The sequence below is a fragment of the Sesamum indicum genome, linkage group LG3 (assembly GCF_026168435.1).
Source record: "Sesamum indicum cultivar Baizhima isolate 11 linkage group LG3, ASM2616843v1, whole genome shotgun sequence".
NCBI classification, from domain to species: Eukaryota; Viridiplantae; Streptophyta; class Magnoliopsida; order Lamiales; family Pedaliaceae; genus Sesamum; species Sesamum indicum.
This window is the reverse complement of record NC_142659.1, coordinates 7,997,354-8,011,949: the sequence shown is the minus strand read 5'-3', so window position 1 is coordinate 8,011,949 and position 14,596 is coordinate 7,997,354. Positions and strand designations below refer to the sequence as shown.

General features: G+C 38.2%; 1 protein-coding gene across 1 annotated transcript; it reads right to left on the bottom strand.

Annotated features, from left to right (window-relative positions):
- Nucleotides 1-3,949: 3,949 nt before the first annotated feature.
- On the bottom strand, nt 3,950-5,555 carry LOC148788645 (uncharacterized). Its single transcript, XM_088878074.1, has 3 exons — nt 4,891-5,555; nt 4,435-4,540; nt 3,950-4,345 (listed from the first exon to the last, which is right to left on the bottom strand). Exons 1-3 carry the CDS (start codon nt 5,553-5,555, stop codon nt 3,950-3,952), a joined length of 1,167 nt encoding a protein of 388 aa, XP_088734200.1.
- Between the last annotated feature and the right edge of the window lie 9,041 nt (nt 5,556-14,596).

Below are 14,596 nucleotides of genomic sequence, written 5' to 3'. Positions count from 1 at the left end.
TTCGAAGAAACTTGGCCCAAACGTTCGTCTAGATTCAAGAATTTTTGTGGTAAATTAGCTAAGCGTAATAATAACTACAAGTTTGTAAAAAGGAAAACAAACTTGCTTTAATAAAACCGTGCAAAACAACTAAATTTTGAACATTCTCAGAACTTGACGAAACTTGACCCAAATATTGGTCTAGATCCAAGAATTTCTGTGGTAAATTTGCTAAGCGTAATAATAACTACAGGCTTGTATATATGGGAAACAAACCTGCTTTAATAAAATTGTGCAAAACAGCTAAGTTTTGAACGTTCTCAGAATTCGACGACACTTGACCGAAACGTTGGTCTAGACACAAGAATATCTGTGTTAAATTTGATAAGCGTAATAATAACTACAAGTCTGTAAAAAGGAAACAAACTTGTTTTAATAAACTGTGCAAAACAGCTAAATTTTGAACGTTCTCAGAATTCAACTAAACTTGACCCAAACGTTGGTCGAGACCCAAGAATTTGTGTGGTAAATTTGCTAAGCTTAATAATAACTACAAGTTTGAATAAAAGGAAAACAAACTTGCTTTAATAAAACCGTGCAAAACAGCTAAGTTTTTAACATTCTCAGAATTCGATAAAACTTGACCCAAACCTTCATTTAGATGCAAGAATTTTGTGTGGTAAATTTGCTAAGCGTAATGATAGCTACTAGTTTGAATAAAAGGGAAACAAACTTTCTTTAATAAAATTGTGCGGAACAGCTAAGTTTTGAACGTTTTCAGAATTTGACGAATCTTGACCCAGATATTCGTTTAGACCCAAGAATTTGTGTGGTAAATTTGCTAAGCATAATAATAACTACAAGTTTGTATAAAAGGGAATTAAATTTACTTTAATAAAGCTGTGCAAACAACTATGTTTTGAACGTTTCTCATAATTCGACGAAACTTGACCCAAACATTGGTCTAGACACAAGAATTTGTGTGGTAAATTTGCTAAGCGTAATAATACCTACAAGTTTGTAAAAAGGGAAACAAACTTGCTTTAATAAACCGTGCAAAATAGCTAAATTTTGAACGTTCTAAGAATTCAACGAAACTTGACCCAAACGTTGGTCTAGACCATAGAATTTGTATGGTAAATTTGCTAAGCGTAATAATAATTACAAGTTTGTATAAAAGGAAAACAAACTTGCTTTAATAAAACCGTGGAAAAAAACTAAATTTTGAACATTCTCAGAACTCAAAGAAACTTGACCCAAATGTTGGTCTAGACCAAAGAATTTTTGTGGTAAATTTGCTAAGCTTAACAAACGAGGCAATGAACATTTTGTTCTGAAAGAACATGATGCCATTTAAGGCAATCCTTGTAAATCTCACACCCCACCCTCTAGGTCCCCTCTCCTCCTCCACCCACCCACCCCACCCCATCCTTAAAAAAAAAAAAAGGGTAAATTACTACAAGCTCCCTAGGGGAGCTTTGATATAAGTATGGATACCCCCTCCTTGTTTGAAAAATTAATATACTACCTTGGATGGAGCTTTTTTAATTATCAAGTTTGCCCTTACGGTATTTTTTTTCTTCTAAAAAAAATTGAAATTTTGTGAAAAAGTGGACAAGGTGGATGGAAAAATTTGAAAAATTGTAAAAAGTTTATTTACTTAGTCTATAAAAAGATTTCAGGAAATTTTTAAGAATAATTAAAAAGATTTACTTAGTCACGAATTAGCCCCCGCAAAGTCAGCAAGGAGAAGAAACATCTTGAGGAGTCAAGTCTGCGTCCGACCATTCCAGACTGTAAGGAGGGAATGGAGTAAGACTATTTTCGGTATGAAACCTACCTTTCCGGAGAATGAAAGAAAGATGAGGAGGTTTTTTCTTCTTCATTTGATGCGCCTGAAAGTCGGTGTTATACAAGGGCATTTTTGTCAATTCACCACAAAAATGGATCAAAACCTAGCAGAGACTAACAAATTCATACATTAAGAGCTGGTAGTTTGGGGTCTGGGCTAGTTGTTAAACAACCCTCAAATTTGGGAAGATATCAGTAATTTCCCAAACAATGAGACGATATTTATAACTATGTCAAACTTCAGGGAGCTCGTTAGAATTTAGCCAACATGAAAAGAAAAAAACATCAAATGAGAGTAGTAGAGCAGAGCGGAGAGACCAACAGAATCAAAGAGAAGCAGGGACACTTTACTATTCTAAGAGGACAAGAAACATGATTGAAACCTGAAACTGCAAAGCAATCCATTCTTTAACATTCTACTTCTCACTACAAAGGCTGGTCAGCACCTCCAGAGTGGAAAGCAAATTTTCTTGGGATTTATTCATAAAATTTAAATTACTTTTGCACCTAAATCAGCCAGCTCAAAATCATCTAGTTTCCTCTGGGTTTCGTGAATGTCAGCTCTCAGCAAGTGCCCTACTATCCCTACTCTTCTCAGCATTATCAAAACAGGTAGTCCACTTGCGAAAATAATCCAAGAGATATAGTATATAGCAGCGCGTAACCAAAAAAATTCTAAACAACCCAAATTTTAGGAAATAAAAGAACTGAATTGCTTTCAAAAGCTTCTTAGAATTAATGCCAATTAGACGAAAACAACATTTTATGCAATGTCAATGGTAGGTAATTAAAATAACTATACTATCATAAAGAGTTATCAAGCTTTCAAAATTAGACTGCATCCATCTTATGCTTGCTGGGCTTGAAGATTAACTATTTCATGCCCAACAAAGTGAAAGTGTAGACTAATTTTCCAAAACTTGGTCATGGATAGCCCTTGACTGAAAGGGGTATCTCGCATACCGTGCATTAGAGGTAGATTTGACAATAGGAGAAATTTATAGTATGCATTAAGACATCTGGGTACTTTACTAGTTATCTGTCCTATATTGGTTCCTAGGGATTCACTGCTGCCAAACAGCACTGGATTCTGAGAAGCTCAGACACAAATCACGTGTGTGTCAGGCATACGTGGTGTTGAGACGCCAAGAGTTTCCATAACCAGTACAAACAGATAAGGAGACATGGGATCCCCTTTCCTTTGCCCTCGAGCCCCTGCAAAGAATCCATGGATGCCTCCGTTTAAAGCAATAGTAAATGTTGTGGTTGTAACGCACGTATCCATCCAATAAAAAGGTCTGGGAAATTGTAAAGTCGAAGAACCGCAAATAGAAAATCCCATTCCACCGTATCATAAGCTTTATGCAAATCAACCTTCAACGCACATCGCGGGGGCTTCTGTTGTTGGTTGTAGACTAAAAATAATTCCTGCACCAGTAAAATATTGTCCCCAATACTACGACCCGGGACAAAAACATTTTGTGCAGGGCTAACTAATTTGTCAAGCACCAATTGAATTCTCTTGAAATAGGCCTGAAATCACTAACAAATAAGGGATTATGTACCTTGGAGATAAGAGAAATCTCTATGGAGTTAATTTGCTTCAACAGCCGGCCATTATGAAAAAACTCCAATATTGCATTAGTAACCTCCTCACTAACAATAGGCCATGCGGCTTTATAAAACCCATCCGAAAACCCATCAGGCCCCGATGCCATGTCCTCCTCAATGTCAAAGAATGCCTCTTTAACTTCATCACTGGTGATTGGGGTTACCGGCATGTCCCCTTCATCTTCAGTTAACATATGTATGACCCTCGATCTCAAATATTCTAAGTTCAGCCCTCTTTCTCGGCGTTCACCTCCAAATAAGGTCTGAAAATACCGTATAAATTCCGCAACAATCGCCTCCTGGTCGGTGATCATATTATCATTAGGCCCATTAATATGGAAGATCTTTTTTTATGCTTGTCTGGTGGCCACTTTGCGGAAGAAGATTCTCAAGCATTGGTCTCCCTCCTTTAACCATTGCATTTTCGCCCGTTGCCGAAGCATGCTTTGCTCTAACTTCACAGCTTTCATGAGCACAAATCTACAACAGTGCTCCAATAACAACAAAGTCACATCGTCTGCAAGGAGTTCCTGGCTGTAGCGAGGAATTCCTTGGCTTGCTGTACATTAAGAGAAAGGTCTCCTTTTTGTTGTCGCATCAACCTAAAAATAGGCTTAAGAGCACGTAACTTTCTAGTAACCGCATACGTACAAGTGTCCTCAATATGATGCAACCACACCGACTTAACAACATCCAAAAAATGGGAAGATAAAGCCAAGTAGTTATCAAAACGGAACAGACTTACATAATTAAGTCGGGAACCACCTTGCAACAATAATGGAGAATGATCAGAGGTAGCAGTCGGCCACATTTGTAACACCACATCGTTGGCCAAGACTCTATCAAGTCGTTTCCACAAGCTTCTACCATCTCTACTACAATTACGCCAGGTAAATCTCTCTCCCTGCATAGGCAGTGTAATGAGACCTATCTCCATAACACACGTTGGAACTCCTCCATTGCCTGCCTAATATCGCCTGAGGTACCACATACCTTACTCATATCAAGTACCGCATTGAAGTCCCCCATCACAAACCACGCTTCCTCCGCGATATCTACCCCTAGGTCGCATAGATCGTGCCACAACGTTCTCCTGCTGCTAACATCATTCATACCATATATAATAGTAATCAAGTGTTGAGTATGCATCAGACGGTTAGTGACTCGGCAATAAATTAATTGGTCACCAACATTAAGAATATCAATTCCCACCTCAGCATCATTCCACATAAGCCAGATACGATTGCCTACCGTATTATAGTCAGTAAACTAGCTCCATTCTGGGCATATATTATTTTGAATAGGTGCAATATTATGAGCAGCTACACGAGTTTCAACAATGCCAAGAAATAATAATCTGTTTACCCGAATAAGCTCCTGAACCGCTAGTTGATGGTCCCTACGGTTAAGGCCCTGTACATTCCATACCGCGGTAGGTATCATGAGTACCCCATAGAAGGGCTGCATCCATTAGGGCCCTCGGGATGAGTAGCTGCACACATCTCCTCATCAATTAGTAGCGAAAACGTATTGTACAAGACAATCTCCTTACCCTTCATATTCGGAGGTGTCTTACTGGACACATCGCCCCTTAAATCCCCACCATCATTTAAACCCCCATCACGGGAAATAATATGCCTTATATCTCCTCTTCCATGTGGTTCAGCTTCTCGAGCAGGAGGTGGTTCCACTTCATCAATTTCTTTTCCAATGACTTTTTCTTTCAGGGGTCTTTGCACAAATATCTTAACGTTCTGCGTCAGTTTCTTGATGGTTGGGCATGTTTTGCTATCATGATCTAAACTCATGCATGTACGACATTTCAGCGGGAGCCATTCATACTCCACATCCACCTTGTATGGTATCTCAGCTCCTTCCTCCATTGGCATCAATAAGACCACATGTTTTGGTAATTTGGAGGATATATCTAGCATCACACATACACGAGCAAAATTTAATCTCGTGCATGCTCTTGTGATAGCATCCGGGTATAAGGGTTTACCCACGCCACTAGTGACCGCACTAAGTCCCTCGCTAGTCCAGCATTCCACAGGTAAGTGTCGCAATCGGATCCACACTGGAATCTGCGTGTGTTTATGCTTGCGCAGAGCCATCCCTGGTTCCCATCGTTGCAATACAATTAGTTGGCCCTGGAATAGCTAGGGACCTCCCTCAATGACTTCTTCCATCGCCGCCAAAGTGTGAAATCAAAAAAAGTAAAACCATTAGATGTAGCAATAACATCCTTCACGGCAGGCTATATAGATCGAACAAACTCATTTAGATGATGAAAATATGGTTTCTTCCCTAGAAAGTAACCTACCCGTCGTGTGTTTCCATAGTTTAGAGCCATCTTGTACCATGGTCAACGATGGGCGAATAACCACTTCTCCGTTTTGCATGCAAGGTTCAATGAATTTCAACGTCCGACGACTTGAATTATTATACGCATCCGCAATTTTATCCGTAAATATGTCATGAGGATTCACAGAGTGAAGAGGGATCGTACCAATGAAAATTCCCGTGCCATGTGCATCTCCACCCATGGTCCGGCTGCTAATATTTGGACTAGAAATAAGCTCCGCATTCCGCCCAATCGTCGGTAAGGACATCGGCGGGTTAGGGGCTGCATCTTGTTGATTTTTAGCACCAAATTCCGGCAATGAAGAACCAGCAATATTAGTTGTGACTTTCGTACAATCATCCTCGACCTGTTTCAGTGAATTTCCGCCCAAGTTTTCCATTGACTCGCTACCTTCGGTCGCCATCAATGAAATCTGCAGCAAGTCAGATTGCTTTAATAGCTTGCTCAATACAGATTCAGGATTCAGTTCAGGCATCATCTCCATCAAGTCCGTCACCGGCACTGGAATCTGCTGCAAATGAGTCTACAGCGAATTAACATCTGCAACCTGTCTCCCCACCTGATTTTGTTCCATTCCTGTCGAATTACTTGTAGAAAGCAATCGACGACAGACTCATCTTAAGCCTCTCACTAACGGATGCGCTGCACTTGGAGTATTCTCCGTTGGCACCGGCACTCGTCCAATCTTGGATTCCCATCGTTTTTTCAGCTCATCTAACGCTGCTATGGCTGCCTCATCTCCTTCATCGATGACTCTATGTGCAAGATGAAGAAATTCCCGCATATTGAAGTCCTTAACACGCTGGAGCGTATCATTAGGTTTATTGTTTTCCGCCATTGAAGGACCTTCATGTCCAACAATGGCAGCTTTCGATTTTAACGTCCGATTGTCCATATTTTCATCAGCACCGATAGCTAACCTCATAGCCATGTCTGCCTCTCCAATCTGAACATCAGATTCCCCTTCGTTCACTCTATGCATCGCCTCTTCTCCATCGGCGCCGCCAAACCCTACGGATTTAGGGTTTTCGAATCCACCTACAACAGCTATTGTCAGCGAATTTTCACAACTTCTCGCGTTTTTGCCTAAAAAGCCCTCGCGGCTGCCCTCCTCATGGCTGCCTCCCTCATCCCCGATATCTTCCTCGTCGGCCGGAACACTGCCACCATCGCCAGCCTTGCGTGGAGAGTGTGTGTGTGTTTGTTGAGGTGTTTTAGTGTGTGTGGGATTGTAGAGAGAGATTTGAGAGTCCATCCAAACTTATTAACTACTTTTGACATTACACAGATACTCTTACTAATTAATTTTTACATTATTCAGATTTATTCCGACTAATTACTTTTCACATTATATTTATTTAATCATATAATTTTTTTTGTATATTATATTCATAATATATTGCATTTACTAGGTTTCCCTCTATCATATAACACCTACAAAAAATCACAAAAAATTGAAATGATTTAATGTTGAAAAATTGAGTATCATACATATAATTGAGAATTAATTAAATGAATTAACAAATCAAAATAGGTTAGATGATGAATGAAAATCAATTAAATGAATGGTCATGTAAGAAAATAATTTGAAGTGTAAAATACAAATGCTAAAAGAATTAATGAGAATAAATTAAATCACTTATTATGTAAAGTGAACACTTTTTGTTGCAAGATAGATTAGAATGTAAATTGAGATTTGACATGTAATTACTATGTACGTTATAGAACATTTTTATTATCTCTAATATAATGGAATAAAATATAAGTGTACAAGTTTTGATCTTTTCAATAATGTACGATAGAAATTATCAGTCCTTGTAAAAAAATATAAAAATGTGTAAATGCTACTCCTTAACCATCACCACACATATCCATTTTCCAAAAGAAAAAGTAGTAAAAAATGGCATGAAACCATAGATAAACACTGTCTATAGTATTATAGTTATCTATGATGCGTGGCTACGGAAACGGTGACAGGGACAAGATATGAACAGACATGGCCACATGGAAAATTAAAAAGTATTAGAACAGAAAATGGCACTCAGACTGCTATAAAAGGTGGAGAAGGTCCTTAAGATCCTTCCCGATCTGCAGATGGATCTTACAGATCTAAACATAAACCAAAGGGAGAACCCTGAGACATCTAAATCCAGACAAGAGAGAATTAGGGGACGCCTTTTGAACAGTACCTTTTCTACACTAGAAGGGGAAGACCACGGAGATACCAAAGTCAAAATCAAGAAAAGATCTGATTATCTCATCTATCAGATCTATAAAATAATGGAAGTAACAAGAGCACAAAACTATAAGAATTAGCGGAATCCTTTCCCAACTTGGGATTGTGGATTTTGTCAATATCCAAACAAATGAAATCACTCCAGCACTACCACCTCCTGAGGGGAGTACATGTTCTAATGATCCTTCACTGGATCAACCGATGAGAGAAAGTGCGGATTTTCACACTAATGCCACTCCAACGTTTGTGGGACCCGGCTAAAGGAAAATCTAGAAAAAAATCCAAAGAAAGTGCTTGAAAATACACCTTGGATAAGGACCATGCTCCAGCCCTTACATCCATACGGCGCTATACTTAACCTGGATATTATCGATTTTCAAAATACCGAGAAGTTGATAGACGAATGGGTTGCAGCTATCAAGATAGCAGCAACTACACTAGAGCTCGACAAGGAAAACTTCATAAAAACTTTTGAGTTAAGCTTGGCGGAATCTATAAAGATTTGATGGGACAATACCCCAGAAGATACAAAAACCAGCATCCTTGCTGGAGATTCAAAGGGCACGATAGTATACAAGATAGGAAGGCTCATCAAGATACACTTAATTGGAGATGGTTGCTTTGAAGGAAGTCGAGCAGAAAAGGCTAAAGAAAATACACAAGCTCTCTTTAGCCTTGAACTAAGAAGTAATTGGACAGTAGATGAATATATCTATTGCGCAGTAGATGAATGCCAGTATTATTGTTATAATATTGTCGTTATAAAATCACATGAAAATATTCTTGCAGATCTCCTGACAAGAGATGGAGGCATCTGAAGCAATCTCCATCATGTTGAGGCTCAGGCACCTCCGGTAAAACCTTGAGGAGTTTGATAGAAACTTCGGGTAGCTAGCGATGGATGCCCAAGTTGCCGAACAAATCCAAAGAGCTGATCTAGACACAGTCCAGGTCGCAATAAGGACTTCCTTATTAGCATCCACATCGCTATGGAACGACTTACGAGAACCAATTCGGAAGGCATCACCTTCAGGGATGACTCACGAGTTGAGGGAGCTTGACCTTAAACATGCCTTTAGAGTACAGAGCACTAGGCTTGTAGCGTCGGATTCAAGTGCCAATTGCATAAGGCCATCACCAGACTCTTGTGAAATGGCAACAATTCAGTCATAGTAGATGCAAACTCCTATTGATTCAAGTCAACCCAGCACCTCTGGGGTCAAAAAGGGAGAAATTAGCCTTAGGCCAATGATAGACACTTCTAAGCTTACTACTAACAAATTGATATCTTCTTCTGCTTAGCAGGACTATCAACGCATGTGAGAAAAATTAATTTCTCGCAAAAGAGTAAACACATGCAAGTCCATTATCAAAACATACGGAAAATATAATAGGACCTTGATGTTAGAAGGGTCAAAAAAAGATGATGTCCGGGAATGGTATGATTTTGGAGCACTTGCTTCAGTTCATACTCTGTCACCAAGTTTTTCGAAAGTTTCACAACTTCCGGAATGGATAGTGGTGGTTTTCTTTGATTCGTGACAAACCAACCCCAACTTAAAGAGAGGCGACGTTCTGGAGATAAAATTCGTATCAGTAACTCTAGAAACTGCATGAAATGGGTCTCATCGAGCATTTCATTTCATAAAGTTGTAAAGGCCAGAGATGGAGGATTTCAATAAAATCAAAGCTGCCTCAAGAGAAGCTCCCCTGGTATCAGCCATCAGTGAAGATAGCATCTCTACCAGAAGAGCTTAGGGATTATGGGCCTGTCTTATTGAGATGGAAAAAGTTAAGTATTCATTTAAAATCTTTTCAAACAAAGTGAATGGATTGTTTCTGTTAAATTCCATGACAGGAAAAAGCACTGATTCCGTAGAGAGCTTATTTGAGAAGAAGAAAATGTTAATCTGGGAGAATAGCTGCTAGCGAGCGAAGCTACAAGGATGAAGATGTGCAACATGTCGCATGTTGGGCAATCGCATAACCATTTAGGCCCTTGCTATGAAAAACAAAAGAAGTCCCTGTTTGGGACAAAAATTCGGGTCACACAAAATAAATCCGAACCAAAGCAGGACAAGGAAAAAAGAAAAATTTTTACAAAAGAAGTAAAATTAAAGAATGTAAAAGATTGAGGATAAGTCTGTCAGCAGAAAATGATAAAGGCCAACAGTCAGCAAAGCAGGAAAGCCAGCTGGAAATCACATGGCTGACAAGCCATTATGACCAACAGTTGAAAAAGACGAAGCAATGACGAACGTAGTGATATCATTTGAAAGAGACAACGGGATGACGAATGCAATGACATCATCAAAAAACAAGTTTGGAGTCCGAGTTTGAAGTCCACAGACGACTATAAATAAGATGCAATGAAGCAGATGAAGATCATCATAAAACTTCTCCTACTCTTCAAAGCATTAGAGTTCTGAGTCTTTTCAATCTTTTGTGGTATTTTTAATCTTTCATTGTATGGGGGTTTCCCCAACAAGTCAAGTCCTCTATAATATGAGAGGTTGAATAGTTGTCTCCTCCAAGGGAGGAATAATATCTATGTAATATTCTCTATATTTCTTCAATAAAAACAAGGTTTCTATCCAATTTATTTATCCAAAATTCTATTAAGTCCCTATTTTAGAGTCTGTTTTACGCCCTAAGGTAGGAAACGAAATAGGGCTATGTTGTTGATTGCTGAAGGAGCCAAGAGCCTACGAACCATCTGTTGCGGTAGTGTGGTTGGAGGAAGTCCATAAAACTGAGGACTTGGAATACCCCGAAACCAAGCGGTCAAAGCAAGGTATGAATTTATGGGGTCTTAATTTATTTCGAAAGCATGTTGGGCCTACTTGGGAAGCATAGAATGAACTATGGTTAAATTCTAGCTAGAAGGGCAAAATGGTCATAATCTGGTTAGAGGGAATAAATCGCGCACAATTTGATAGATACAGGGTATAAATTGCCACCCCGTTTCTACGGTCCTTCTTTTGCCACTACCCTATAGATTTAAGTGTTAACATTCCTCCATGCTTTGAGGATCATTTTCATTTTCATCCATCATTTTGATGGCTACAAAATAGGCAAAAATTTCATTCATTTCAATTTCTATTTGAGGATAAATTGCATTGTTAGCCCCATAAGTGGATCTGTTTTGAATTTCGGTCCCATACTTAGATGATTCGTATGTTGCATCTTATATGTGTTTTTTCCAATTTTTAAACACAAAAGGGACAACGGTGGATGCCTTTTTTTGTTAGGTGGGTCCCAATTTGGAGTAAAACTGTACCAATAAAGGAACATATGGTGGAAAAGGTTTATTTCTTCTTCTTCCTCATATAAATAGCCGATTTGTTTTCTTCTCTCTTCCATTTTGTAGGAAAAACGTGTAAAACACGACTACAAGTGGAGAAGTTTTTTGTCACTATAGTAGGGTTGCAAGTTTGAGAATCTTATGGATCGATGATGTGTGACAAAAAAAGCACACTAACTTCTTTTTTTCGAACACCAAAGAAATCTCCTACCTGTGTTGTCGTCAGTCCATAGGGTTCTCAAACTTGCAATCCTTCCACAGTGATAAAGAGCTTCTCCATTTGCAGCCGTGTTTTAAAACTTATTTCCTACTAAATGGAAGAGAGAAGAAAACAAAATAGCTATTTATATGAGGAAGAAGAATAAATGAACCTTTTCCACCAAATTTTCATAAATCAGTACATTTTCCCTCCAAATTTGCACCCATTTAACAGAAAAATCAAAAAGCCATTAGCTACTTAATTGTTACCCCTCTTATGTCGTGAAATTGGAAAAACAAATGCATATATGGGCGGCAATGTGCAAATCATCTACAGTATGGGACCAATATTAAAAGTAGGTCCATTTATGGGATAACAAATGCAATATACCTCTTTTCCATACCAACTTAAACTTTTGTGAGCATAATTAGTAGACATCTCTTAACTATCCTCGAGATCTTGATCATTATATTTAGAGTCTTTGGATAAATCGGTCCAACAATTTTATCCTTAGCGACATTACTTATGGTCACATTGGCGTTGTGATTAATTGAGACGACATACTCCTTTCTCTTACAAGGATTTGCTTCGCTAGCCAAGTGTTCTACCATGCTTTGTGATTTACTAGAATATAATGTGTAACCATGTTACCGAGCATTCAATAAGATTACTAACTTCTGAAATAGTATTCACTATTTTTCTTGTCATTAACAAGTTTGAGAAAAACTCTTGTTTCTTAGAATGGTTTGTGTAGTGTCACATCAAGAAGACAATGCTCCTTGTCATTGAGAATTTCATGGCTTAATCCATTCTATATAAATGAAATAGACATATAATATGGAAGGAAAAACTTCATTCATAAAAATATAAAAGACATTACAATATTTAAAAAAGAATACCCTATTGATTAAAGTAAACATACCTTAATAATGGAAACATTCTAATAACATATGAGATAATACCTAATCAGCAAGCTTTGTTGAAATCCTCAATAATGTCACCAAATATTAAGGGAAGCTCAGGGAGACCTTTTTCATCATTTTCAATGGACTAAAAAAATTTGAGATTCCAGCCTCAACAAAATTAGTCTCAACTTCTTTAACCTTTGCTTTATATTGGTAGGCTCATTACTTCAACTAGTCCCCGTGATGTTCGAATGGATCTCATAGTTGTTGAGGGTTGCCCAAAAGCGGTATATAAGGGCTGACACCTGCCTAGTGCCGGAAGCTCAAGGAAGTTGGTGACCTAATGATTGGGGAGCCGGTGACCGAAGCCCCGATGAAGGGCGGCCGTAACTATAGCGGTCCTAAGGTAGCGAAATTCCTTTTTGGGCAAGTTTCGACCCACACAAAAGGCGTAACAGTCTGGGCATTGACTCGAAGAGAGGATCAGTGAAATAGACATGTCTGTTGAGATGCGGACTACCTGCACCTGGACAGAAAGACCCTATGAAGCTTGATTGTTCCTTGGGATTGGGTTTGGGCCTTTCCTGCATAGCTTAGATGGAAGGCGAAGAAGGCCTCCTTCGTGGGGGCCCTAGCCATCAGTGAGATACCACTCTAGAAGAGCTAGAATTCTAACTTTGTGTCAGGGTCTACGGGCTAAGGGACAGTCTCAGGTAAACAGTTTCTATGAGGCATAGGCCTCCCAAAAGGTAACGGAGGCGTGCAAAGGTTTCCTCAGGCCGGACGGATATTGGCCCTCGAGTGCAAAGGTAGAAGGGAGCTTCACTTAATGTTGTGCCATACTACAGGTACAGGACCAATGTCTAGACATTCCACATCTATGGCAAAGCTCTCCATTTATAATTTTCTCTTGTTGATTCTTTGCCTTGTTCCCGTTGTTCTTCTAAATGTTGGAATTAATCCTTACATTATGATGATGTTCATGACTATTACCACGATCACGACTACAACCTCCATAACTAAGACCACATTTATGAGAATGCTGCATGGTGAGCCATGGTATCGACCATGCCCGTTTTATGAAGAAGTAGCATTTACTTCAAGAAATGCTGCTGAATTTTCAGGAAGTAGTTTGGAACCAATGGGTCAAGTGTGATTAATATTTAATTAAAGGCTGATTATATTCTTTCTCAACAAATAGGCATGAAATCAACTCTAAATAGGTTTTGAACCCACGTTTCCTTTATTGCTGCTAGAGTATAAGGTTAGATACATCAAAAGTAGAAAATATTTTTTCTAACATTTGTTCATTGTCACATCATCTCCACGTAATCTCAGTTTTGATACAATTTGAAACATCTCAGAATTATATTCAGCAATTGACTTGAAATCTTCCAAACGCAATTATATCCACCCATATCTCTCACGTGGTAATATTATAAGTTTTTATGCTTTAAATCGATTATTTTAACTCTTCTAGAGTTAAAAAGGACTTTTCACGGTTAAATATTGAGATTTTAGTCTTCATGGAGATGATGACAAAGTAAAATTATCTCTTTAGCACAGTCTTGCTCAGAATCATTAGTATTTTATTTTATTGTTTTCCCCAATTTGCTGCTTGCCAAATGCAGTTCGGCATCAAGGACCCACAATAGATAGTTTGTTTCAGAAACATCAAGAGTACTGATATCCAATTTTGCGAGATTGGTCATTAAGCTACAACAAGTTAACATGCACTTTTAGCATAACATTCAACATATACATTTAAGTAGAATCAAATGTATTAAACATGAATGTAAAGTAAAAGTGACATAAAAATATGACTAGCAATAAGGATCATATAAGTTACCATGCAATTAAATTGAATTATTATGACATGCATACATGGAATTAAATTATTTAAATTTGGCTGAAATCTTAAAATGTTACAAATGGCAATTAATTGGTATTCATGTCAATTTGTTTTGTCACTAATTAAATTTTATTGCATATAAATATGCTAGCAAACATTCAAAATACTACATAGGCATATGAAAGAAAATTATGTAGGTAAAAATTAATTAAATTAACTTCAACTTAGTCATATTTTAATCACAATATCTACACTATGACATCAAAGAAATCATTATGGATCAATTAAATAAAT

Bases quoted from the DNA above. Each gene is read 5' to 3' on its own strand.
- LOC148788645 (XM_088878074.1), bottom strand. From the start codon at position 5,555: ATGGCTCTGCGCAAGCATAAACACACGCAGATTCCAGTGTGGATCCGA. The intron at 4,541-4,890 runs GTACTCATGATA...GAATGATGTTAG, and splicing joins GGATGCAGCCCTTCTATGGG to CAGCAGGAGAACGTTGTGGC. The intron at 4,346-4,434 runs GTATGTGGTACC...CTGCCTATGCAG, and splicing joins CGGTACTTGATATGAGTAAG to GGAGAGAGATTTACCTGGCG.